The sequence below is a fragment of the Agelaius tricolor genome, unplaced genomic scaffold (genome assembly GCF_023055355.1).
Source record: "Agelaius tricolor isolate 1412-34295 unplaced genomic scaffold, bAgeTri1.0.p SCAF_12, whole genome shotgun sequence".
Lineage (NCBI taxonomy): Eukaryota > Metazoa > Chordata > Aves > Passeriformes > Icteridae > Agelaius > Agelaius tricolor.
The window spans coordinates 5,129,822-5,157,526 of NW_027269272.1; the positions used below are offsets into that span (position 1 = coordinate 5,129,822).

General features: G+C 46.7%; 1 protein-coding gene across 2 annotated transcripts; it reads left to right on the plus strand.

The window, feature by feature from the left end:
* Window positions 1-201: 201 nt before the first annotated feature.
* On the plus strand, window positions 202-26,729 carry BOK (BCL2 family apoptosis regulator BOK). Of its 2 annotated transcripts, none has more exons than XM_071437251.1 (5): window positions 202-481; window positions 1,332-1,678; window positions 8,131-8,259; window positions 19,690-19,853; window positions 25,638-26,729. In XM_071437251.1, the coding sequence occupies exons 2-5, from the start codon at window positions 1,456-1,458 to the stop codon at window positions 25,656-25,658; spliced, it is 537 nt and encodes a 178-aa protein (XP_071293352.1). In that variant the 5' UTR covers window positions 202-481; window positions 1,332-1,455; the 3' UTR covers window positions 25,659-26,729. The 2 variants fall into 2 exon arrangements, with proteins under 2 accessions (XP_071293352.1, XP_071293351.1); XM_071437250.1 differs by having other exon boundaries at window positions 203-481; window positions 25,634-26,729.
* Window positions 26,730-27,705: the final 976 nt, after the last annotated feature.

Genomic DNA, 27,705 nt, shown 5'->3' on the forward strand with positions numbered 1-27,705 from the left:
AGCATCAGCTCTGCCGTAGCTGCTCTGGGAATCCAGCAGGAATCATTCCTGTTTCAGCAGCGCATTCATCGCCTTCTGTTTGGTCAGAAATGATGCTCGCAGGCTCCCGCTGAGGCTGGAGCCGAGCCCAGCGCAGAACAGCAGAGAGCCTCCTTAAGAGAGACCAGAGGGGAGGAGAGAGCGTCTCCCTCTGGCTACAGCAACCCCACCTCCCGCTTATTTCATCTTCCTTACAAGGCTAAAGCCAGAAGCTTTCCTCGGCGCCTGGCTCCCTTAAAAGCAGGAGAACAAGCGCAAGGATCCCGCGGCTGGAGCCCAGCCGGGATGCGCTGCTGACAGAGCCCCGGGGAGAGCACAGCAGAGCAGGGTGACAGTCACCTGTGAATCCTGAACCAGGTGGCCAGTGATGCAGATCTTCTAAAGAAACATGAAACCAAGCCCAAAAAGAAATCGTTGAGGGGGGGAAAGTGCAACATGAGAGGTAAATGTATTTTAACTTGGGCAAATTGGGATAACTGGCTTTGTTTTGTTTGAAAATTGTCATTGTAAGTAGGTGTCTGAAACTGAAATGCAGACCGAAAAATGCATTTATTAACCTCTGAATAAAGACTGGTCTGACTCTGACTTCATAAGCAGCGCTGGGTTAAAAACTCAGTTTAGCAGATGAATTCAGGTGCCTCTGAAGAAATTTTGACGTTTCCCTTAAGGCATTCACAGCTTAAATCTTTTCAAAAATCTACATTTCTGCTTTGCTTTCTCTGCTATTGCTAGATGTTTTCAAGTAGTAGCATGCATGTTGTTTTGGGGAAAAAGCGTGGCACAACCAAAACCTCAACTGGGAATATGTCCCAAAAAGTGTCTCCATGAAGGCATTTCCAATGCTCCCATAGCCTTGTTCTTGCAATAATGCCATTTCTTCAGAAAGATCCATGACCTACTGAGCTGGAATGTCTGTTGACATCTGGTTGAGGTTACTGTAACTGGTATTTGGGGTTCTTTTTTTTTTTTTTTCAGTTTAATTGAAACAAGCTGAGATTTTCTGCAGATTGTATGAAGTGTTTCCATGCTCTGACTGTCTAGTCTCTCTGATGGGTAATTCTAGAACTGCCAAATCTGAATGGGAAAAGAGGAAACACCTCCAGAGTTCCAAACTGTGGACCATCCTGCCAGGGATAGTCAGTGGCTGAGAGATGCAAGACTTTTTCTGTAAGATGGACCCAGACAAATGTTTTGCAAACGTGACACTACTGACTTGAGCATAACTGTGTTCTTGAGCTTCTGATGTACGTCTTTGCAATGCTAGAGGACTCACAGATGCTTTTATTTACCAGCTAAAACGAAAAAGTGGCCTGTAGAGAAGAGCTGCTGGGATCTCTGACAGACCTTGAGGACATCTCCTGCAGATTCTCCTGTGGCTCGGCCTTGCAGCCAGAGCTGGGGGTTCAGCAGTCCAGGATGGAGGTTCTGCGTCGTTCCTCAGTCTTTGCTGCAGAGGTGATGGAGGTTTTTGACAGGTCTCCCACTGACAAAGAGCTTGTGTCCCAAGCCAAGGCTCTGTGCAGAGACTACATAAACTCCAGGCTGGTGCAGGCGGGCGTCAGCTGGAGCAAACCCGAGTACAACGCCCCGGTGCCTGGGGGGAAGCTGGCCGAGGTCTCCACCATACTGCTACGACTGGGTGAGTGCTGCCAGGGGAAACTCAGCTGGGGTGGAGGGATTTGCACCAGAATAAGGCTCCTGCAAGAGGCTTTTTGGGCCAGCAGAAGTCCTGGGCACAGGCAGTGCTGTTGGGTCATAGGGAGGGAGACTCCATCAGCTCAGTGAGGCTTAGCTGCTAATTAGTGCAATTAATGAGTCAGACGTGGTAAACCCTAATGGTCTAGGCAAATGAGGCACCCCAGACCAAGGTGCTGTGTCAGTCATAGGCCTGGTTTATCTGAACTTGTATTTCCTCTGGCCAAGGCCTAGGGAAGGTGCCCTTTGACCACTGCAATAAAGAGGTTTTTCTTCTCTGCTTTTGGTTTTGGTGATCTTCCCTGAACAGCTCCCTTGCCTGAGTTTCCTCAGTCTCTTGGTGCACTGCTCAGCACAGGGTTTCTGCCAAGTTGCCTTTTTCTGAGGACCTCCAACAGCTCAAAATAACAAAGCAGTCTAAGAAAGCCCAGCAGCAAACTGATTGTGTGGGCACAGGTCTCCAGCTGTGTACCAGCTGTTCCCACAGCACTTAGAGCAGCCTTTCTCAGCTGGGTGTTTTAACTGGACTGGCAGGGTTTTCTCCTGAGTGAGTGACTTGATTGCCACAATACATCTGGCATCTTCTGGGGCACTGCTACTGCTGGACTTGGGCTTCAGCAGTAGCTCACCCAGCTTTAACTTGGGGGTAGATGCTCAGAAAATGTGTTGTTGGAGATTTTATAAAAGCTGCTTTTTAACGACTGTGTTTAATTTTCCTTTGTCTACCTTAGTTATTCAGCAAGACCTGAGTTTTCTTGCTTTGTGCTGGGCAAGAAGGAGTTGGCTGATGTTGTCTGGCACACACTGCCATGTGGTGCCACCTTCACAACACAGCAACTGTGGGGGCTTCAGGGAGAGCAATTTGGGGGTCGTGTCTGGTGACATGAAGATGAGCTTTAGAGCTTGTACCAGCAGCACCCTTTAAATGTTAACAGTTGCCTGGTCTTTTCTTTTGGGATGTGTAGCATCATCCTCTGTGCTCAAGTTGGCTCAAAATCCTGTTTGTTATTTGGGAACCCAACACCTTTATTCTTGGAAGCTGCTTCCAACATCCCTCTTTGCCTGCAGGCTGGTATATTAGCTCACATCTGGCTGAAACTACCACCAGCATTTGCATCTGATTTAATTACATCAGAGTTCAAACAGGTCTGGTGAAGCAAGCATTAGCTGGGCCTAACAAAGTCAGGACCAGGGCTGGTGTTCCCACTTTCTCCCCTTTCTACCAGTTTCATATTATCCTTAGTTTCTTTTTAAGGCACAGCTGTGTTTGTTTTAAAGGACTTCTTTTTTAAAATGATTTCTTTTTCACTTTTTCTCTTCTATGCTGATTTTACTTCTGCTTTTGTTTCCAGTGGTTGTTTAGTTTTGGGGGAAATTTTCTTGTTCTTCTGTCAATCTCACTGTCTATTTCTACTCCCTTTCTTCTCTGCCTGTGTTGGGGGTTGAGATTTATGTGCTTTCAACCCAAAATTCTGTGGGTGGCCAGGAACCATGTGAAAGGGCAGGCAGGTGGCTCTCTGGATCTGAAGGCGTCTCCTGGATTGTCCAGATGGAAAGATTTGGCTGATAGTCCCAGGAACTTGGTGCCTTCTCTGAGCAAATCTGTTTGGAGAGCACCACATGGTACCCATGCAACCAGAAAGGTGAGCAGTGCTCCTCATTAAGATGAAGAACAATTTCCATCCTGTTCCTTTGGAAACTCCACTTGTCACGTTGCCCATCCCTTTCTTTTCCCCTCTGCTGCTCTGACCAGTGCAAGGCCAGCTGGTATCCAGCCACCTGCCAGGAATGCTAATCCTCAGCCTCTTCCTGAGCAGTGCAGCAAGCAGCACCAGTTTTTTCCTTCATGACAGTGCAGAGAAGCCTGTGGAGATGGGAAGTTTGGGTATTTCCTAGCCCACTTGCACACAGAGGCTCTGGTGAGCTGCCTGGTGGGCCAGCAGAAGTGCTGGGCACAGGCAGTGCTGTTGGAGGTCACAGGGAGGGAGACCCCATCAGCTCAGTGAGGCTTAGCTGCTAATTAGTGCAATTAATGAGTCAGACGTGGTGAGCCTTAATGGTGTAGGCAAATGAGGCACCCCAGACCAAGGTGCTGTGTCTGTCATAGGCCTGGTTTATCTGAACTTGTATTTCCTCTGGCCAAGGCCTTGGGAGGTGCCCTTTGACCACTGCAATGAGCTTCTGCACATGGAAACTGCCATTGCTGCCCTGCTAATTCCTCCATAATCACTGGAGAAAGGAGGAGAAGCCCCCAAATTGCCCTAAATATTGCAAAGTTGGGCATCAGAACAAGGGCACCAATGTGGAGGTCCTGGTGCTGCTGGGGCAGGGAGGCTCTCCAAGCCTGGGAATGCTTTCCTGTGCTTTCCTTCCCTGGATGCTCCTGCCTGCCATGTGCCTCGCTGCAGAACAGGGCATGTGTGCCTCCAAGCAAACCCTGATCTCATCTGGGGCCTGCAGGAGCTGCTTGTTGGAAGCTGGAGCAGTGGCAGGCCACCAAGGGCTGATCCCAGGCTCCTGCCCTCCCTCTCAGCTAAGCTGGGCTATCCCCATTTCCTGGCATTTTCCAGGAAGCCTGTGTGCTGCCTGGGAGGAGAAAACAGCTGGTGAGCAGTCCAAGTGAGGTTTCCTCTTATCAGGGCTGACCATGTGTTGGCAGGTTTCCTCTTTCTGTCAAACAAGGGACAATCCCTCACTCAGAAAGGGCTGGGAGAGCTCAGCTGTGGAATTCTGCAGAACTGGGGTTTGCCTTTGTGCTGAGTGCCAGATAAATGAATTAAGGATCAGTAGCTAATGGCTCTATGAAAAGGTCCTGATTGCATTGATATCTTCTTTTTTTATCTCTCATATAAATGAAATTTTGAGGAAGATCAGTTGCCTCCTGGCTGGGCCAAGTCACCTGGGTCCTGCAGTGGGATATAAAGCTGTTGGGACACCTCTCCCTCTTCCCAGAGCACCCTTGTGCAGGAGAGGAGCACAGTGTGGCCTAAATCAAGGCCAAAAAGGGCTCTCTGTGCACAGAGGGGCTTGGTCCCATGGGGGGTCTGCATTGTGTCACACTCCTACAGCAGCTGTGCCACCTTCATTAAATATCCATGAACCTCTACAGAGAGAGAAATCCCTTGGAAACTGGGCTTTGCTAATTCTACTACCCAAAAAATTGTTTATTTTGCTACAAAAGGAAAAGCTTTACTGTTGTTTCCCAAGCTCCATAGGTCAGTCCTTTAGGAGGAGGTTCTCTGCTTGTCCTTGGTGTTTTTTGGTTTTTTGGTCTTCAAGCTGGCATAAAACCTCCTACCATTTCCCAGCTGAGCAGAAAGCACTCTGGAGGTGAAAGCACATCTCTGTGTGTGTCAGGTACCTTGCTGCTGAGCAGTCAGCCATGCAGATGAGCATCTCTTTAACCATTTGGAGGAGAGAAAGAACTCCAGATTGACTCTCAAGTGCCTGTGTGAGCATAAAATAGCTGGCAGTCTCTTAGTTTAATTAATGTTGTGCAGCTCTGGGTGGATCCTTGGCTTTCATCAGCATTCTTGAGTCACTCTCTTGCACTTGAGGCATTTTTGTACTGATGGGGTGCTGAGGAAGGGCGTAGCTCTCAAAAGCTGCCATGGACGTACATGTGTCACCATGGTATTTTCTGAAAAATCCTTTTGCTAGGATTCCTTCTCCTGGGAAGAGGAGAAGCCTCATCTTCTCCATGCTTTGCTGCTCTGGAATGTGGTCTGGAGATTGTTTATCCAAACATGTGAATTGTTTTTAATTAATGACCAATCACCATCAGCTGTGTCGGACTCTGAGGAGTCAGTCACAAACTTTCATTATCATTCTTGTTTAGCCTTCTGATGTATCCTTTCTCTTTCTTTAGTATAGTTTTAGAATATAATATGATATGATATAGTATAATATGATATAATTAATATATCAGCCTTCTGAGAACATGGAGTCAAATTCTCATCTCTCACCTCATCCTGAGGACCTCACAACACCACATTCATGCCTCCTTCTCACTTCTGAAATAAAATGACATGGCTTTGCTTATCTGAGGCCTGTCTCCTGTGTTGGAGGAAAGGCAGGCAGCCAGGCTGGGAACAGCATTTATATCAGGGATTACTGCAGCCACACCACTGGTACAGGGCCACTGCCTGCCCATGCTCCCTTCAGGAGTCCCAGTGTGCAGATGTGTGGGAGCAGCAATCCCTGCTGGGGAGTAATTAGCATTGACTCCATGATTGCAGAAGGCTGATAAATTGCTTTGTTGTACTTTACTGTATGATACTGTGAAAAACACCAATCCCTTGTTTTTAAAATTTAAAAGTTTAATAGTAATAAAATGGTTATAAAAATAGTAATACAATTAGAGTAATAATAATTTGGACAATTGGGATTTAGGACAATATGAGACAATAGAAACAAAGAGTTACAGACAGTCCAGGTACCTCTTTCTGGGCAAAATAGCCCTGAAAAAGGACACATATTAACAGAGGATTAACCCTTAAAAGCAATAACGTGTTGCATATTCATACACCTCATACATGATGCATAAATGCCATTCAAACAAAGGATTCTGTCTGGTCAGTGTCAGCTTCTTCCTCTTAATCCTGACAATGTCTTCAGGGCTGAGTGAGGCAGGAAGAAGTTTGTTTCTTCTGATAAGAGAGCAATAAATTTTTCTCTGCAAGATTTAGGTGTTCTGTGGCTGCTGTCTCCGTGGGAGTACCTCATTCCTCTCTTTTAAAAAAGTATCTCACATAGCATAGTTTCTATTTTAACATTATGTTATAACCTAAACTATATTTAACACACTACTTAAGAAAATACAGCATAACTTTCTAACATAACACATGTAATATTCATTTTAATATTTGCAAAAAGCCAATCATAAAATACATTCACAAGAAAATAAAATAATAATTTAATAAAATAAAATACATTCACGCATTTTTCACAATACTATACTATTCAGAAAAACCCATCACCCTTGCCAGACAAACGTGGATCCAATTGGTCAATGAATCCGAACACCATCACCAGAGTCCAATTAAGAAATCACCCTTTGGTAAGAAAATCTCCTTAACACATTCCACATGTGCCCAACAACAGGTGCAGCAAGTGGAGATAAGAATTGTTTCTCATTCTTTTCTCTGAGCGCTCTCACAGCTTCCCAGGAAAACCCTGGGAGAGAGATGTGCCTCTCTCTGTTCAGAGGATTTGTGATTTCCACACAGATGGGATGAAATTGCATCTCAGCAACCCCAAGCACTCCTTTGCCTGCCTAAACTCAGCTGGAGCTGGGCTTTGTGGGGCTTTCAGTTGTGGGTTTCTCTGGGTCTGGATGGAAGGCACTTGAGACAGTATTACATGCTGGGACTCAGGTGTTTATTATTTCTTATCAGTAAAACAGTCCCACTGCTGTGTTTGGCAGCTTTTCATTAGAAGGCACAAAGTGGCCAACAATCTCTTGGTATAAGGCCTTTTAAGACTAAACTATCCAATTAAGAACTGACACCTGGATTATTTTCCTTTTTGCCCAATAACTGATCCCACAGAGCTGCAATGCAGACTTTTCTGCCCAATTACAAAATGCCACCCAAACCCATGGAGAAGAAGGAAGAAGCAGCATGAAGTAGAAACCCAGGATGACATCCTGTGCCCTCCATCTTGCTTCCATCCACAGCACACTAAAAACCCCAAAACCTCAATTTCTCACCTAAGTGATTTACCTACACTGCTCTCTATAATCTATTCCACACTTTTGTGGATTCCAGTCTATCTTGAAGTCTGGGAAACTTTCTCCATGGATGAGGGTCAAAGCCAGTGCTTCCCTGGGGGTCAGGGCACCCCAGAGCAGACAGAGGAATACTCCCTGTGGTGCCCTGGGTTTCCACAGGGCTCTTTGCCTGAAGGCATCCCTGGAGTGACCCCAGCTGTGGCTCCTCCATGGTGGGAGCAGGGCTTGGTGCTGTTTGTTGGCAGGGGATGAGCTGGAGCACATTCACCTGATCACATCCCTGGAGTTACCCCAGCTGTGATTCCTCCATGAGTTACCCCAGCTGTGACTGCTCCATGGTAGGAGCAGGGCTTGGTGCTGCTGTGTGTCCAGCTGACCCTTGGCTGTTTTTTGGCAGGGGATGAGCTGGAGAACATTGACCTGATGGCATCCCTGGACTCCTCCATGGTGGGAGCAGGGCTTGATGCTGTTTTTTGGCAGGGGATGAGCTACAGCACATTGACCAGATGGCATCCCTGGACTCCTCCATGGTGGGAGCAGGGTTTGGTGCTGTTTGTTGACAGGGGATGAGCTGGAGCACATTCACCTGATGGCATCCCTGGACTCCTCCATGGTGGGAGCAGGGCCTGGTGCTGTGTCCAGCTGACCTGGCTGTTTTTTGGCAGGGGATGAGCTGGAGTACATCCGTCCCAACGTGTACCGGAACGTGGCGCGGCAGCTGAACATCTCTCTGCACTCCGAGTCCGTGGTGTCCGACGCCTTCCTGGCCGTGGCCACGCAGATCTTCACTGCAGGTATGGTCCCCACACACACACACACAGCAGCAGGGCTGGCTGCAAGGAGCAGGATGGAGCCACCTCCTGTGGGGAATGGGTTTGGAGGGAGTTCTTACATAGTGTGGATTTGTGTCTGAGCTCTGAGACAAGGAATTGTCTTCTAAATGTTGGCTTAGAGATGGTGTGGAAGAGGGGAGATATTGTTGAGAGAGAAATAGAGCTTAAAAAAATTTTTAAAAATACCCTTACAAATAAGACTAAATAAAACTGTGAAAGATGCATTCTAATGGGCCCCACGAGGGGTAGTTTTAGATGATTGGTTTTAAGGCATGATGTGGTAAAAAGCTGATAAGCCAAAAAATGCTTATAATGTACTGTAATTAGGAAATAGTCTGATTGTGATAGCGTGAATTATAACATCTGAATTGTCTCACCCTTCTCATGAGACTGAAAATGGAATAAAAGTTTCTAAAGCACCTCTCAGTTGCCCCATCTCTGAGTCAGGAAAAGGGTATTATCCAACACCTCTCTTGGAGAAGGCAGAGCCTGCAAGGTGGGGCTTGCTTTCTCAAAGGGCTGTGGGCAGTTTGGCACTGTGCCCTGCTTTAATGATTTAATGAGGGCTCCTCTCTGCTGTCTTCTGGCAGGGAAATGTCTTGGGTTGTAATATCCTCCCAGTAGGTTCTGTCTCATTCTAGAAGGCACCTCCTGCCCTTCCTCATTAGGAGGTGGTTGTTGCCTCATTGCAGAGGGAGGTCACTCATTCCAAGCTTCTTTGCTCACCTTTGGCAGCTGCAGGAGATTCATTGCATGGGAGTCTCCCTTGTTCCAGCTCAGGCTGCTGATGCTGGGAGCCAGAATCAGCTCATCACAAGGGAGCTCCTCTCCTCCTGGCTTCCTTTCCCACAGCAACACCCAGAGCTGCAATGAGACCTTTTCCTTTCTCATGCTGGGGAAGCCTTGCTCCTTAAGGCTGTTCCAGATGAGCAGGTGCTTTGAGCTTTCTCTCTGCTTAGATGTGAATGTTCTGCTGCTGCTGTTAGACTGGTTCCAGAGATGATGGTCAAAAGCAAAAATAAGCCCTGTGCTGCATTCAGCTTTTCCTGGAAACAATCCCTGCTCACAACTGGAAAAGCAGCCTGTGGGAATTGAGGGAAGAGGAGCCTTTTAGAGGGATTTATGTCAGGCAGGTTCTGACATGGTTATAGGTTTTCTGCAGTGTCTTGTTGTGTTGTCTGTGGAAGGGCTGGTAGATGTTAAATATTGGAAACAAAACCAAAAAAAGGGGAAAAAAAGCCCAAAGAAAGCAACTTGCTAGCAGCATGAAACCACTGAAAGCAGTGACAATAGCGTGGAGGTGTCACAGGATGCAGTAACTCCTGTCACTTTGGCAGTAGTTGCTACAGGATAGAAATCCAGGTTTCAGTTGTACTTTCAAATAGGCTACCTCACTCAAAACCTTTTAACCCTCACAAACAACTTTGTTAATAACTGCTTTATCTGGAACCACTGACACTCTGGAGAAGCCCTGTCATGCAGAAGGTCTGAAGCCCTGTGGTGGAGAGCACAGATCCTCCCCAGAATCATAACAGGTGTCAAAATAGATCTTAGAGAGGCACTGCCCAAGCAGGGCTCCTGGCAGTTTGAGCAGGGCAGATTTTACTCCCTGGGTCAGGGAAATGGATGCTGTGCCACTGGAAATGGATGGAATTGGACTGAGTGCCTGGTTCTGCAGCCATCACCAGCCTTTCAGAGCAGCTTGGGAGGGCCTGGGAGCTCAGGGAGCAAGAGCTGGGAAAGTATGGCAGGAATGTGTCACTGTGGCTGTGTACAGAGTGCAGGTGCCCTGTCTTGTCCCTTAGTGCTGAGCTTTACTGAAAGCCAGCAGTCAGGTTGGCAGGCTCAGGTGCAGTTTGCATTGCAGGTGATCTTTGGTGACTGCAGCATTGGGGCTGGGCCACCTCCAGGGCTGGAGTGGCACAGAGAGCTAAGGCAGAAGGCCAGGAATGCTGCAGGGGGGGCAGACTGTGTGTGCTGTGGTGCTGCACAGCCAGGATGCTGGGGAGAAAGCTGCTGTCTCCTGGGAATTCTGCTCTCAGTGTGCATTGACAAATTCATGGAGAGCTGCTTTTTATTTTTTTTTTTTTTTGTGCTGTTCAGCTTCTCAGCTCAGGAGCCAAATGTGTGGGTAGTTTCAAATTAAAGTAGGAATCATATCTCATCGTTCTAAACCTGGGTTTTCAGGGTATTAAGAATAGAATCTGGACTCAGCCCTCTGGGGCTGACAATGCTGGAGGCTTTGGACTGTGTTGACAGTGCTGCCCCTCCTCTGGAGCCACCCTGCTGCAGAAATGGCTGCTGGTGTGCTGATTCAAGCCTTCCCACAGCTCTCCATGTATGCTCTTAATTCTTTCTCATCTCTGCTGGGAGTTGTGCATTTAATTGCTTTTATCAGCTTGTATTGTAATTTCTCCTAGGTAGAAGGTTGCTGAGTGGCAGAGGGGTAGGAGCTTGCTGTTTTGTAGCATTCCTGGATCCCACTGCAGTCTCAAAACTCAGCATTTAACAATAAATCCAGCAAATTGGAGTTGGCTGTAGCAGCCAGACATTCATTCCTTTTTTTATTTTTTTTCATACTTCAGAGGAAAGAAGCTCTTATTGAGCAAAGGAAACCAGACACTCAAGTTCAGGGTGAGTTTTCATGCCAATTACCAAGTTTATTAAGAAAACAGCTACAGTCGGACACTACAGTGCTTAGACAGCTTGGGGAGCCCCACAAGTCACTTAAAATGCCTTTCCAGCAAGGAAGCAGGAGATTTTGACCCTTTGTTTTCTCTGGAGAGGTTTTCTCTTTCTTAATCTTTTACATGTCTATCTTCCACATTCTGGTCTGGTTTTGAGTCTTCACTCTGGAGCTGTCTGTGCTCATTTCCTGTCCACACTGTCTGCAAGTCCTGACTGAGCCCAGACCTGCCCTGAGCAGCCTGGTTCAATGCCTCTGCTCCCAGGGAAGAATTTTGCACTAATACCCAATCTGAACATCACCTGGTGCAGCCTGGTTCAATGCCTCTCCTCCCAGGGAAGAATTTTTCACTAATACCCAATCTGAGCATCACCTGGTGCAGCCTGGTTCAATGCCTCTCCTCTCAGTGAAGAATTTTTCACTAATACCCAATCTGAGCATCACCTGGTGCAGCCTGGTTCAATGCCTCTCCTCTCAGTGAAGAATTTTGCACTAATACCCAATCTGAGCATCACCTGGTGCCATCTGGGGCCATCTCCTCTTGTCCCATGGCTTGTCATCTGGGAGAACAGACTTTAGGCTCAAGCTGTGTTTTGTTCCCCTGTTTCCAAACATCTCATTAGTTAGTTCAGGGTGAGGTTAGCCCACCTGTGTGGAGACAAGCCCTGCAGAGCCCTGATCTGCTCTTGATGGTGAAGGATCTGCAGCACCATCACCTCTGTGATGTTACCACTTGTTCTCATGTGTGGTCCAGAGCTGCTCTGCAGGTAGCAGGAGACATTCCCCTGACTTCTACAAGTTTTGGTTTGGGGCCTGGCTAAGCTGACATTTTTTTTCCTTACATTTTAAAACAAATGCCAGAAGGAAGAGGTCACTTGGTGGAAAAACAGGAGTAGAAAAGGGAGAGGCATTTTCCTTTCCTAAAGGAAGCAGTTTTACCCTGTTGGTGAGAGCTGCTAGGCATGAGGGCTTTTTAAAAGCTTTCAGCCTGGTTTTTACTGGGTTTGGCTTTTCATCAAGAGTGCCTGGGCTGGAGTGAGCCCTGTGCAGCAGGAATGTAGGGTAAATGCTTTCTGAGGAGAAAGCACTTTCCCTGCAGGAGCAAGTGGATGCAGGTGACACCAAGCTGGCTGGTGCTGTTGACACACCTGATGGATGGGGTGACATCCAGAGGGAGCTGGACAAGCTGGAGAAGTGACCTATGGGAATCTCATGAGGTTCTACAAGGCCAAGTGCTAATGCTGCATCTGCACTGGGGCAACTGCTGGGACCAGTCCAGGCTGGGGATGAGCAGATCAAGACCAGCCCTGGCAGAAGGACTGGGGGAGAGCTGGACATGCCCCAGCCCTGTGACTGGGACCCAGAGACCCCCTGTGTGCTGGGCAGCAGGGCAGGGGGGGATTCTGCCCCTGTGCCCTGCTCAGATCTGTCCCCAGCCCTGGGGCCCAGCACAGGAAGGGCCTGGAGCTGCTGCAGAGAGTCCAGAGGAGGCACCAGGGTGAGCAGAGGGATGGAGCAGCTCTGCTGGGAGGAAAGGCTGGCACAGCTGGGATTGCTCAGCCTGGAGGAGAGAAGCTTTGGGGTGACCTCATTGTGGCCTCCAAGCCCCTGAAGGAGCCAACAAGGAAGTTGGAGAGAGAATATTCCCAAGGGCCTGGAGTGACAAGGGGGAATGGCTTCAAACTAACAGGTAGTAGGTTTAGATTAGATATAAGGAAGAGATTTTTCCCCAGGAAGGTGGGGCCCTGGCAGAGGGTGCCCAGAGAAGCTGTGGCTGCCCCATCCCTGGAAATGTTCCAGGCCAAGCTGGATGGGGCTTGGAGCAACCTGGGATAGTGGAAGGTGTCCCTGCCCGTCAGAGACTGGAAAATGGAATCTGTTTTGAGACATCTTAGGGTGCTTGGAATGTGTGGTAGGGGTGGGTCAGCCCTTGCTGTGGTGGGGTGGTGCCCTGGCCCTGCACCCCCAGCCCTGCAGTGTCTGTCAGCCATGGCAGCCACTGAAGGCAGCACCCCAGTGTGGCCAAGAAACTGCACATCCCAGCTGGGAGGAAGGGCCAGGATGGGCCAAAGCTGTAAGAAGCCTGACCACAAGGCAAGAACATTGTCCTTTGACCCTGTGGTGTTTGTGAGGGCCCCAGGATGAGGTGAGAGATGAGAATGTGACTCCTTGTTCTCAGAAGGCATATATTATATTATATTATATTATATTATATTATATTATATTATATTATATTATATTATATTATATTATATTATATTATATTATATTATATTATATTATATTATATTATATTATATTATATTATATTATATTATATTATATTATATTATATATAGCTATACTAAAAAAAGAAAAGGATACAGACAGAAGGCATAACAAGAGTGATAATGAAAGCTTCTGACTCCTCAGAGTCTGACACAGCTGGTGGTGATTGGTCATTAAGTAAAAACAATTCACATGAAACCAATCAAACACCCACCTGCTGGTTAACAATGTCCAGACCACATTTCAAAGCAGCAAAACACAGGAGAATTGAATCAGGTAATTATTATTTATATTTTTCTCTGAGGCTTCTCAGCTTCCCAGGAGAAGAAATCCTGGCAAAGGGATTTTTCAGAAAATATAACAGTGACAGACCCTACCTTCATTTTGGAGTTTTACATCACTGGAACTGGAGTTAGTAGCTATAAGTCTGTTTTTCTGTACCTTTCCTGTCTTTTTGTTTTTCTCCTTTCTTCTCCCTTCTCATGGAATGTGACATTGGATGGGTTTAAAGGTTTTCTATTTTCTGTGGGCTAAGTCTGTGCAATGATAAGTGATGCTATGTTGCATTTACTCTTTTGCCAATGTTCCTTAATTTTCTGTAGTTTGCCAGCAAACTTTAATGTGGGTTTTTTTTTTTCACCTCTTGAGAATATCTGGTTGGAATTTTCTGTATCTTTCCTGTCTTTCTCCCTTTCTTCTTATCTCTTCTCATGGAACAAGGCATTGAATGGGTTTAAAGGTTTTCTACGTTCTGTGGGCTAAGTGTATGCAATGGTAGGTGATGTTATGTTGCATTTACTCTTTTGCCAGTGTTCCTTAATTTTCAGTAGTTTGCCAGTAAACTTTCATGTGTTTTTTTTACCTCTTGATCACATCTAGTTGGGATTTTCTCCTTTGAATCTATCCAGAGCAAAAGAACCCTGGTTTTAACCCTGGAATTAAGTGAAACACTGCCCATGACAGGGGATTGGAATGAGATGAGCTTTGAATTCCCCTCCAACCCAGACCATTTCTCTGAAATTCTGTTAGAAATGCATCCTGCTGCTCCCTCATCACTTAGGCCTTATGGCTTGAGCTTCCTGCCTTGTGCACACCCCTCTCAGCTTTTCTCTCTCCAAAGATTGCTGTGTCTGGCTGTGTTCTCCCAGCTGCTGGAGTGTAGCAGTGGCTGGTGTTTCTTTAAGGTCTGATTTGTGAGCAGGACTTTGATGCTGAGTTTATTTGAATAACCTCAGGTTGTGTGGTGCCCTGGTGTCTCATGGCTTCTTCATCTCTCCCCTGGGGCAGACAAGCTCCTATGAGCAGGAACACTTTCAAGAGCATTCCTCTCCTGCTAATTCATTTTACCCTGGGCTCAGCAGGGTTTACATACCTTCAGCTCCATGGCTGGCCTAGAGAGTGCAACTTGTATTTCCTATTTTTTAATAATGCCCTCTAAGCAGCCCTTCACTTTTTCCATATCCTTTTGTTCCATGTCTGTGAGCAGAGCTTTCTCTCTCTTTGCTTCCTTTTTGGACCAGCTTTCCATTCCCTGTTGTTGTTAGCTCCTGTGCATGTTAATCCACGCAGTGGGAAGCTGTGAATGGATTGTCTTGCTTGGTGATGAGTGCCTGTTTCACCCAGCGTGGATGACAGCCAGCCCTTCTGAGGGATTTGGAGCAAGCCAATGTGTTTTCACTTCTCATGTGCACTGGGCAGATGCAGCTCTAGATTATACTGAGATGTATCACACTAGTGCCACTTTGAGCCTGGCCTGGACATCACAGGGGACAGGGCCACTTACAGAGGCACCTGTGCTCTTCTGTCCCTGCCAAGGGAGTCCTTGAGAGGGAAAATTCATGGAGCTGGTGTCCTGGGAAGGTGCAGAGGGGAACTGCTGGGGCTGCTGCCTCTCCTGCCTGGGGCTGGTGGGTGCTGGAGCCCTCCTGGGCAGGGGCCCAGCCACAAGCATGGCCCAGGTGTTGGAGGAGCCTGCTCTTCCCTTGCTTCCTACAATATGAGAGGAGGAGCATAAGCTGTGCCCTGCTGTTGTGAGTGAGAAGCCAGCCTGCTGTCTCCATCTTCTGCCTCCAGCAGTGGCAAGGGGACTTCAAACAAGTGGAAATCAGGAAGGGATTTCCTCCTCTCCTGCCCCATGGACTGACTCTAACAGGAAAGGCAGCCTGAAGGATTGGTTTGACTCCTTTGGGCATGCTCTGGAAGGAGGATGTGACCCCTGAGCCCTCCACATCCATCACCATTATTAACCAAGGATCTGTTCCCTTTCTGCTGTGAAGGGGAGAGGGGTCTCTCCACGTGCCAGGAAAGCACTCACCTCGTGAAAATCCTGCAGCAGGAACAATCTTAGCAGGGAAACTGGAGCTGAAGGGCTTCCTCTCCATCCTCTCTGGACTGATGTGCCACAGAGCAAGCTGCTTTGTGCTGGGGAAGCCAGGGGTCTCTGTCTTTCACAGGTTGTGGATACACTTTTCTTCTATTGGAAAGTGAAACTTGGGCTCAAAACAGCACTAACCAAGACTGGAGCTGTTTTTCTGTACCAGAGTGACTTCAGTCCTGTCAGTCTTTGTTACTGCCACGTAAATATCTCAGAGCTAATGGACTTGCTTCAGATATTTGAGGAGTGCTGTCAGCAAAAGCTTGGGAGTAAGCCAGTGAACTCTTCCCTGGAATTTTGGGTAACTTTTGTTATGTAACTCAAGATGCAGGGAACCACATTTCTGCAGGGATGGAGAACTGTAAAAGTGACTTATACTAAAGCTGAATATAAGCCAGCTGAGGCTCTGGTCCTGAATATATCATCAGTAAGGAGTGTAACCCCTGAAAGCCTCTTTCATTGGGTAGAACTGCATTGACCTGCACTTGGACAGCCTCTTCCTTGCAGGGAGAACCCCTCTGTCTACTCTTGTGTGGTTTCATAGCCTCTTCCTGGCTCATTCTGCTGGCTGTCATGGTGACACACAATGTGAGAAAGGCAGATAAATAGTGTGAATGCAAAACAGGGAGTGAACTTCCTGAGTGACAGCGCTGGTGTCAGGGACAGCGCAGGGTCTGCTCAGCAAATAAAGCCAGAAGAAGAACAGTCACTTTAGCTACATTAAAAACTTCCCCTCATCTCAGGGAGAGTTCTGGGGAAGGACAGAGTGTCACAGAGGATTTGAGAGCCTCACAAAAGGTTCATCTGTAGATTTTTATCTCGCATTAGTCATAAAAAATGGGGTTTTTTGTAATGCTGAATGGATTTTCTTCAGTGTAACAAGGTATTCCTGTGGCTGACATTTGAAGAGTTCCTCTAAAGTTTAGTTTGGTTTTTTTTTTTTTTAAGGAAGAGAAAAGCAAGCAATTTCTAAAATTGTTAGTGTGAATGTCCCTTTTGAGGCACCAAGTCCAAGAATTGTGGAAATGCTCTGAAATCTGCAGGTTTTCTAAAGAAACATAGGGCATTCTGCTGCCATGAGAACTGCTGTGAGGAGGCTGGAGCTCCATCCCAGATCTGGTTCAGGCTACCTCGGGATCTGAGAGCGCAAGGAAGGGAAGAGGGAGACTCTTTACCTCATTTAAATTGTATTTTTGCTTGCTGAGCACATCCAGTTTTCTAATGGTGTGTTTAACCCCTCCTGGTCCATCTAATCACTGCACACATCTTCCATCCTCTCACCTTGCTGCAATCCTTTGAGAACAGTTCTGTGTGTTTTTTAAACATTTTAAACATTTAAACCAGGTTCTGCCTGTGCTTGGGAGAGACTTTGGACAGATTCCATAGAGACTCAACACTGTAAAATACTTCCCAGTGTGCTTGATAAATATGGCTATTACAGATAATAAAGTAAATTGTGCAGCAATAGTTCTGCATGGGAGTGAAAGGGTTGTGTTTCCAGGTCACTGGTCCTGAGCAAAGCCTGATGAGGGGCAGCTGACTGCAGGGTGTGAGTATGAAGGATTTATGACTGCAGGGTTTGAGTATGAAGGATTTATGACTGCAGGGTTTGAGCACCAAGGATTTATGACTGCAATGTCTGAGCATGAAGGATTTATGCCTAGGGGTGTTGGTGAGGCGCAGGGCAGCCCCAGGGGCTTGGCTGGTACCTCAAGCTGAGCTCCCACCCTCATCACTGACACCACCAGGATGGTCCCAGCTGCTGGGACAGCTTCTGGGGAGCACTTGCTGCAGTCAGGGCAGCCTGGCAGGAAGGCTGTGTTCTGGGAGATTAGATAACTGACTGACTCTCCACCCCTGCACTGCCTTCAGTGGGGTAGTGTGGTACTCACATTCTCTGAACAGAGAGAGACAAAATCCTCCCTCGTGGGATTTTTCCTGGGGAAGGCAGTGAGAAGCTCACAGAGAGAAGAGAAAACAATTCTTATCTCTACTTGCTGCTCCTGTTGTCTGGCACATGTGGAATGTGTTATGGGGACTGTTTACCCAGAGTGATTTGTTAATTGGACTCTGGCAATGGTTGTTTGGATTGATTGGCCAATTGGGTCAAAGCTGTGCTGTAACTGTTGGGACAGTCATGGGTTTTTCTTTAGTATCTTTTTAATATAGTATCTCTTTAATATATAATCATAACATAACATAACATAGCAATTTATTCAGACTTCTGAATCAATGGAGTCAGAGCACATCACTCCCTGTGCTGGGCATGCCCTGCATTGATAGGGTAGCACAGCAATGTTAAGTAGGCAGTGGCCAAATCCTTGCAGCTGCCTTCAGGTTTTTCAGGTGGAGACTGAAGCCTGGTGCTTACCTTGAGGAGGGCACCAGCCCTCCTGAGTGCAAGTGGAGGGGTAGGCACTCTGCTCTCTGGTGAGCAGTGACAGAACCCAAGGAATGGCACGAAGCTGTCATGGGGGTTAGATTGGATATTAGGAAAAGATTCTTCCCCAGAGTGTGGGGAAGAACAGGCACAGCAGGGAATGTTACAGCCCCAGGGCTGCCAGAGCTCCAGAAACGTTTGGACAACACTGTCAGGCACAGGGTGGGATTGTTGGGGTGTCCTTTGCAGGCCAGGACCTGGTCTCAATGATCCTGGTGGGTCCCCCCAGCTCAGGATTCTGTGAATCTTCTATTCCAGCTATGACTGTCTTGGCCCTGTATCTTTGCCTCCCCTCATTGCTTTTGTGCCATTATTGAACTGAAGATGCTTATCTTGTATGCTTTGAGTGTCACATAGAAAAAAAAAACAGGAATGCTTTGTTTAAGGGTGTTTAAGCTTTATATTGAAGACAAAACCCCCAGGCTGTTCAAACTATTTGAATTCTGTCACCTCCTATGCAGCACGTGCATGGCTGAGAGCCAGTGGCAATTCAAAACATAGCAGTGCACATCTCCCCTGTCCTGATGATGCCTTTGGGCTGCTTTTTTTCCAAAGCTGTGCAGCCATTGCTGAGAGGCAATCAAACCATACCAAGCACAGATTATTTCATTCTGCTTCTCCATGTGGAGAATTTTCTTTAATTCTGGTCCCCTACTATTTCTTTCCCCCCATGTGGAGAGCACACAGAACTGTGGCTGCACACAGGCAGCACAGGCACATGAAATGAAGCAGAGTCATTCCTTTGGTTATTCAGGACTGAACTGAGTGTTTGTGTGTTTAAATATGTGTTGGGAGGGATGAAAGTTTGACAAGAAAGTCTCATATGTATGCTTTCTAAGATTTAAAAATCCTGGAAAGATTTTTAAATCTGAAGTCTGATGAAGGAATAGGGACAGAAGCAAGTTTTGATATAGAAGAAAAGAATTGCTGAGACAGTCTTACTGGATAACCAAGGACACAAAGGGTGTGTTAGTTAGAAGGGGTTTTTATGACTTAGACCAAAGGATAAACCCCCAGGATAAAACAAGATGTTTTTACCAAGCAGAAAGATAGCACAGGCAAACAAGGCAGCAAATGTGGCAAGTAGAAAAAAGGTCTCAGAATTTTCCGCTGTAAGAAAACTGAAAACCAACTTCTAGCTTAAGCTGTAATGTACTAACTTTTAGTGATTGGAGAACAGTAACATGAATATGGTAATTATAGTAGTTATGATAGGCTATAGGTAATAGTTAAGGTATAGATTGGTTCTACTGTATTAAGATGTTCAGCAAAGAAAAGTATATAATGAATTTGTAGCCAATAGAAAAATATATAATGAATTTGTAGCCAAAAGAAAATTATATAATGAATTTGTAACCAAAAGAGAATTATATAATGCATTGTAACCAAAAGAAAAGTCTATAATGCATTGTAACCTAAACCAAAGGGTCTCCAGGCTTGCCTGCAGCTGGAGCTGACAGCTGTGGGCACAGCTCTGTCACCCACAACCCTGGACTGCTGTAATGTCTTGGATGGAATAAACTGCATTTTGTATACAATAAACTGCATTTTGAAGAGCTGCCTGGAGTCCCACATCCCTCATTCAGGCTCCCACCAATGTGAGTGTCCTTTTCCCTCCTCCAGGCATCACGTGGGGCAAGGTGGTGTCCCTGTACGCCGTGGCAGCGGGGCTGGCCGTGGACTGCGTGCGGCACGCGCAGCCAGCCATGGTTCACACCATCGTGGACTGCCTGGGCGAGTTCGTCCGCAAGACCTTGGTGACGTGGCTGAAGAGGAGAGGAGGCTGGGTAAGAAATGCTGCATGTCTCATTGGACTTGTTTCTGTGTGTTCAGACCAGGAAATATCCCAGTTAATCAAAGTGAGAGTGTGCTCTCCACAGCTTTACGCAGAAAAAGGCTGTGGAATTTTCTCTTTCACAATGCTGTGGCCACCTCTGTCCTACTTACAGCTTACACCTGTGCTAGACTTGCAGAACTCTGTTACTGCCTCATGGTCCCATCCTCAAAACCATCAATAGTTCCTTTTCCTTCCTTCCTTCCTTCCTTCCTTCCTTCCTTCCTTCCTTCCTTCCTTCCTTCCTTCCTTCCTTCCTTCCTTCCTTCCTTCCTTCCTTCCTTCCGCTTCTCCTTCTTCTCCTCCTCCTCCCTCTCTTCTCCTCATTCTTCTTCTTCTTCTTATCGTTCTCCGTCTTATTATTCTTATTTCAGTCCTGACCCACCAGCACCTGTTGTGTTCCTGATCTTCTCCAGAGCTAACAGCCAGCCATAGTGGGGCACTGTAGGGGTCATTCCTGTGAGGCACAGATTGCCCAGAGAAGCTGTGGTTGCCCCATCCCTGGAAGTGTTCAGGCCAAGCTGGATGGGGCTTGGAGCAGGCTGATTTTAGAGGAAGGTGTCCCTGCCCATGGCAGGGGGTAGAACTGGATGATCTTTGTGGTCTCTTCCAACCCAAAACATTCTTTGATTCTGTGATATTCTTGGCCAGCTGTTTTCTAGAAACTGGCAACAAATGAGGCCTGCCAGCTTAATTCTCATTTCACCTCTAAGCACTGGATTTCTTTGATCTCTCTTAATGTGGGCATTGGTTCCTGTGGAGGATGGTTCAGAGTAGGAACTTTATTTTGGTGCTGTGGCATAGCTGAATGCCTTCCCAGTGACCTCTCCAGCTGACTGGAGAGACTGGCTGGCTGTGTGAGCCTGGCAGCTGGGGGATGTCTGCATGTACCAGGCAGGGACACAGACAGTCCTTGGATCCTCCACTGTGCTGCTGGGCAGGTGCTGCTTGGGGCAAAATATTGCCCTGAGACACCGCTCAGTTCAGAGGACATCTTGTTCCCAAGGCATACACTCCTTCCAGACTGAGCCACAGCAGCACATTCCCTCTTTTCCAAGAGGTGAAATTTATTCCAAAGCTGTCAGGAAATGGTCAGGCTCCTCACCCATACAGATCTGGAGAGAGTGGGGTATCTTTTTCCAAACTTAGTATTGCTCCTTTGTGCTGAGACTTCCCAACTGTGTCAGTAGCTGGTTCAGCTCCCTGATTTCTTCAGGAGTGTGAAGAAGAACTGGGAAAGTATCACTGCTCTGATTTTGGATCCCTTGCACTTGTTAAGTACCCATCCTACCTTAAATCATCCCTGCCCTCTCTAAAACTGTGTCACCTCCAGGCCAGCTGTCTCAGGGAACTGTTTGGTTGGGCTAAAAGTAACCTTTGATTTGAATGCCCTGATCTGTTTCATTTTGTGTTCCAAAAATTAATTGTGCTGAGGCAGGTGAAGAGGATATCCTGGAATTAAGTGACACTGTTCCTGCCTTTGAATGCCAGTCCCTGCTTCAGTATCATTTCAGGCTTTCTTTAACTGAATACCTGTGGAGCTGCTTGAAATGTGTTCTCTGAAACTTTTTTTCCCCTAAGATCTAGTTTCATTAAAACAGAAATGTTGTGTATGAACACATCTCTTTCTCGTTTCCAACTATTTTTATTTTGTTTTGGTGAAACTTGCATGCTCTGATAAGCTAGCATCTTGTTTTAATTTTTGTATTGCTTCATTAGAGTTCAAAACAGAATGTTTGGATAGCTCCAAAAAGATATTTTTGGAAAATTTGTTGCATAGCAAACAAGCTGCAAAACCCATCTCCAGACCAGCACTAATTGTATGTAGGGTCTTAGGACCCAGGGAACGATTGGTATCTGATTCTATTGATTCAGAAAGTTGAATAATTGTTTTATTAAATAATTATATTAAAATATATAATTATAAATTATATATTTATATAAATATAAATTATTTACATTTATATAAATCTAAATTATTATAAATAATAATTGTTTTATTAAAACTATACTATATTACATTACAATACTATAGTATATTAAAGAGATACTATACTAAAGAGATACTAAAAAAATTACTTAAGAGATACTAAAAAGATACTGAAGAATACTAAAGAAAAACTCGTGACTGTCTCGAGACAGTTAGGACACAGTTTTGACCTAATTGATTAATTAATATAAAGAACTATTACTAGAATCTAGCTACTAAATCCCTTCAGGTGAACAACCTCCTTAACACATTTTACATGTGCAAGAACAACAGGAGCAGAGAATAGTGACAAGAATTGTTTGCTCTTTCTCTGAGGTTCCTTGCTGCCATTCCCAGGAAATACCCTTGGGAAGTTGTGCCTGTCTGCTCTCTGAGAAGAGAGCTGTGGCTACAAGCACTGCTTCTGTGCAGCTCAGGAGATAAATGCACCACTGGCTCTTTTTCCAGCCATCCCTCTTTAGATGGACAGCACATTCCTGTTGGGGTTGCTGAATCCATGCTGACTGCTCCTGGGATCTGGCCCTGAGGAAGGGAAGCCAATTTCACTGCCCCTCATCAAGCACAGGCCTGTGGAGGCTGCTGGGCTGTTCTCATGCAGCCATTGCCAGCACCCTGAGCAGCAGCTCTGGGTGTGAAAAGGAAATAATTTCCCTCTAGAAATGAGGGGTCTCTTCAGTCGGAGAAAAGGCTGCTACTCCCATCTCGAGCTGTGCCTCGCTGAATGCTTTTCCTCTTGATCCAGGCACTGCAGCAAGGAATTTCCCAGCCTTGTTCCCTCACAGGCCAGACCAAGCAGCTCTTTGCTGGAGCCCTCTCACCACTGCCAGGCCCAGCTGTGTTGGTTTGTCCTGCCTTGCCATCCTTGTTCCCCATCTCTTGCTCATCAGCCTTGGCTGAGGCTGCCAAGAATAACCCCCATGCCAGAGCTGGTCCAGGGAAGACACCATGGAGATTTTGGAAAGGCATTTGGAGTTCTCCATTCAGCAGCAGGTTCCCATGCTGCTTCCACAGGGTGGAGAAGACTGCAGAACCAATGCAAACCTCACAGGAAGAGCAGGAAAGAACCTTTGAGGCATCATCTCCTCCTGGGAAGAGTTTGCAGCCTCAACAGTGGCTTTACAGTAGAATAGAAAGATTTACATTTTTTTTAGCAGCATTTGTTACAAAGCAGTGTAGGTGACTTGAATTTGTTTGAACAATTAACACAGAATATCAAACTGCCATTGCAACAGTTTATCAGTGCCTGCCCAGCCAAAAAGCCCTAACTGGCTTTGAAGTTTTCAATTCCATTGCCTTATCAGGTAGGCTTGATTTGGATAACAACAGCTGAGGCAATTGTTAAACAGCTGAGCAATTTTGCTTATCAGAGCAAGCCCCATAGAAATTTGTAAGTGCTTCTGAGTGCAGCTCCTCTTGGTTAGAGCAGTGAGGTCATTGCCTTTGGGAGAACAGAGCAGGGCTTTGAGGAGTTCATTTTCTCACTTGGCTGTTAACCCCTCATGGCTGTAATCAGCCCGGTGTGTTGGGCTGGTTGTCCTGGCTCACAGGAGGCACTAAAGCCCATTAGAGCTTTTGTTTCTCGAGGATCAGGTCCCCTAAAATGTGTGTTCAGACAGGTCCTGCATGGCATGACTTCCCTCAGCTGAAGGGACAGTTTGACACAAGTGTGTGTTAAACCTGACCCCGTGCAGGCTGCTGGAATCTGACAGGCTCAGTTCAGACTATTTTCAGATGTAAATAGGGTGAGTGTGCAGGAAGTGTTCAGGCAGACCCACCTTGCTTTCCTCCACAATACAGATCAATACCTGTGACCACTGGTACCACACTGCAGCATCCTCTGCCTTGGCTCTGCTTGCTCTGTTTGCTCATGGTTTTCAGCAGTATTTCCACACCTTGGTGCTGACCCAGCTCTCTCCTGCCATCCTGTTCCTTCCCATCACTGCATGCTCTGGATTCCTCCCTTCTGCAGTCTCTGCTTGTCACTTATTCATGAGCTCAGTTCCTGCTGGTGCTCCCTCCCAGGAGGTCAGCAATGGGGTGAGCTGCACTGTGCCAGCCTTCCAGACCTGGTGAGCAAGGAGCTGCTGGAATGTGTGAGAGGCTGCTGGCAGCACAGCTCTGGTCTGTAGATGATGATGGGGTTGGTTAGTGTGGCTCTACCCACCAACCAGACTCTGGGATTTGTCCCTTCAGCCCCTTTTTCCTTTCTTCTGATGATGACCAAGGTTGGTCAGGCAAGGCTCATGCACATATTGAGCACAAGCAGAAAGAATAGAGAAGATTATTGGAGCATTCATCATCTCTTGTGTCCTGTTTTGGTGAGGAACACCTCAGGGTTGAGAGTCTCACTTGTCTGTGCTTGGTCAATGAGAGATTTATGTCAGAAGGAAAATTTGGAAGACTGCTGAGCTAAGCTTGGAAAGAAAAACCTTTTGGGGCTGTGAGCATTTGCCACCCTTGTGATGTGATTATTGTTCCCAAAAGCTGTTTCTGCAAACCACAGGGGGTTGATGTGCTAACAGTGCACAGCCTCAGTCCACATCTTGTTGTGCTGGGCTGGAGTTTGACCAGAACTCAGTTACATCATGGGCAAAGCTTTTAATTTTGATTCCTGCACTAGAAAATGCATTTTTCTCTCTACCTCTGTTCTGTTCACTTCACCTTCTCGATATTTTCCATTTTCTCCTTCCCATGCCAGCTGAGACCCTATTTCTATCAATTTGATGGGGTTTTTTTAGGTTTTTTTTAAATTTTTTTAATCATTGCAGGCCAACTTCTCGTTCATACTTGAAACTGGCTGCCCAAGTGATCTTTAAATCTGGCCCACACATCTGGGAGGCATCTCTGCTGGCATATGGATTTCCACAAACAAAGCTACAAAGCTTGCATTGCTTTAGATTTAAACTGGGGGGTGGCTTGCTTGAATGCCTTCCAAAGAAAGCATTAAGGCAAGAGAAAATGTACAAGCAGCTTGAGCTGATATTAACCAGGACAACCTCTGGGAAGCATCTGGCTTTACAGAAAAGGATGGGAATGCTGATACTGCTGAGGCTTCCTAGACCTTTTGAACAGGGAAAGAAAGTTGCATTTAGCTATCCAAAATGGGAAGTGCTGGATAATCTTCCTGCAGCATTTCTTTCCCCAGGGGTGGCTGAAGAGGGGGACACTTTGCCTCACTGGTGGGGAATTAGGAAAGTGCATTTTGCAGGGCTCTTGAACTTGATTTAATAACTTTGAGTGTGTGGAAGTGTCAGAGCCAGCCCCTGGTGCTGCAGCAGGGGTGGTGCCATACCCTGGGCTGTGGGGCTGGCACAGCCTGCAGAAGGGGCTGACCTGGCACTAAAGGTCAAACAAAGAAGCTGTAAAGGCTGTGGAAAGTTAATGCAAGTTATCAGGAGTCAGCACAAGAGATTTTGGTGCAGTAGCTCATTTTTTTTTGGCTGAGGATAGTCACAGATTTAATCCACCTCTCATAGGAGGTGTTGAAGCAGGTGAACAATAACCTATGAAAGTTGTGCTGGGAGTATTCTAATACCTCCACAGTGTTTTGCCAAAATATTTTTTGGGCCTATGTAGCACATAACAAGTGTTTATCAACCACTGTATACGTACTAGACCAAACTGATTTAATAACTGATTCAAGCTTTAGTCTTTTATGCTGTGACACTGAGCTGCTCCTTGGGGTGCAAATGCCAGGTGGTGTCTCAGGATGTCTCTGACAATCTCTCTTCCCTCCTCTTTAGGCAGACATCACAAAGTGTGTGGTGAACACTGACCCCAGCCTTCGCTCCCACTGGCTCGTGGCTGCTGTTTGCAGTTTTGGGCACTTCCTCAAGGCCATCTTCTTTGTCCTGCTGCCTGAGAGATGAGTCTGAGATTCCAAACACAACCCCCTTGCCCCATCTTCTCTCCCACTCCAGAAGCAGCGAGAAGTAACTGGAAAAGTAATTCCAGACTGGTAATGGCAATCTCTGAAGAGGAGGAAGAGAAGAACTGGGACAATAAAAAAGGCTTGTTCTCCTCTCCCATCAAGTGGGAGCAGATGATCAACCTCAGTCTCCCATTTGCAGCCACAGGAGCCTCTCTCACCATTAATCCTTCCAAGAATCCTGTTTCCCTGGGTATCCTGCATGTGTGGCCCAGGTGTGGCTGGGGCTGTCAGGTGGCTGCTCCTCGTGGCTGTTGCATGCTTCTGCTAGCCCCAGGCAGAGGGGAGGAGGAAGGGAATATTGTTTGAAATGGGATAAGAAAACAGGAGAAGGGGAGAGTCCCTCCTTCACTCCATGTGATTTCCCTTTTAGTCCTCAGACTTGCCTTGTGTTGATTCTTGTTGTTTCATTTGTGCTTAAACTCCATCTCCTCCTTTGTCCCTGATTCACTTGGTGGGCTCAGTGTGGTGGGTTTTTAATGAGATAAAACCAAGTAATCTGTGAAGAGATGCTTGTCCCTGCCATGTCTTGGAGGTTGGTGTGAGGGGCAGGATGGCAGAGCAATGTGTGTTTTGCTGACCCCTCTTACTGCACTCACCCCAGTCAAACAGGAGAGCAAGGGGCAATGCCTTCAAGCAACAGCTCAGGATGGAACTTCAGCATGAAGAAAAATGTTTCATCATGAAGAAAAATGCATTCTCCACTGAGATTCTGTCAGAGCTAAGCATGTAAGGAGGAAAGGCTGGGGGTGTGGGCAGAAATAGGGAAGCAGCAAGTGAAGTGGCTGGCATTGTAAAAGCAGTGAGCTGTGCTGAAAGTAGCTGATGTATGTTTCTCCTTTAATCTCTTTCAAGTACAACCCAGTAGTCTTCTTTGTGGCAAACAATAAAAGAAAATAAGTGGTATTTCACTACTGCAAAGGCTATTGTATTTGTTTCCAGAGCAGAGTTAACAATTCCAAAAAAGGCCAGAACAGTGCAGAGACAAACACTCTGGCCATGCTAAAAATACTTCAGCTTTTCCCCTGGTAGAGCATGTTAACATGTTAAAGCTATGACTTGTCTGGAATTTAACCCATGTTGTTGCCATGTCAGAAACATGCTGTTTCCACCAAGAGATGCAGGGCCTCCCTGAGGTCAGCACTCTTCTTTGCCAAAGCCTTCTGGAGACTCCCTGCTCCCAAAATTGTGGCACCAGGCACAGGAGGAAAAAAAAAAAAAGTGGACTAAGAACATGTGGCACTATAGGGGGGTTTGCTGGTTTTTTTCCCTGATTTCTCTCCTGAACATTTGGAGGGGCTTTACTCTTCATCCAGGAGGTACAGAGGGGTCTGAGAATAAAGCAGAACCTTTATTTTGAGTACTGCCTGTGGGCCAGGTCTGCACTCACAGTGAGTAGTGCTGTGCTCTGACCAGCAGAAGCCCCAGCAGAGGATCAGGTCCCCTAAAATGTGTGTTCAGACATCCTCCACAGCAGAGGATGTGTAGGAGCTGGATCCTTGCACATTCCTGCATTTTCTGCCCCAGCCCTTTGCACCTTGGCTGCTGCCTTGGCATGAAGGTGCCCAGCTGTAAGTGCTGCACCCCCAGTGCAGAGTGCTGTGCCAGCTTGGTCCACAAGCACATTTGCAGTAGCAAAGCAATTCTTGTGGATCAAAGCCCTTCAGGGGTAGCCTCCATCCCCAGTCCTTCACCAAAAACACTCACTGAGAAGGAGAGAGCCTCCCACTGCACACCAGAGCTCTGTGCTGCCTTGGGCAGTGGCTGCAGGGACTTGGGGTGGGTTACACTGATGAAGTTGCCATGGTGCCATGAAGTTGGGGCATTTTTATGTGTGTAAAGCTTGCAGCAATTCCCCAGATAAAACAAAAAATGCCAGAGGAACAT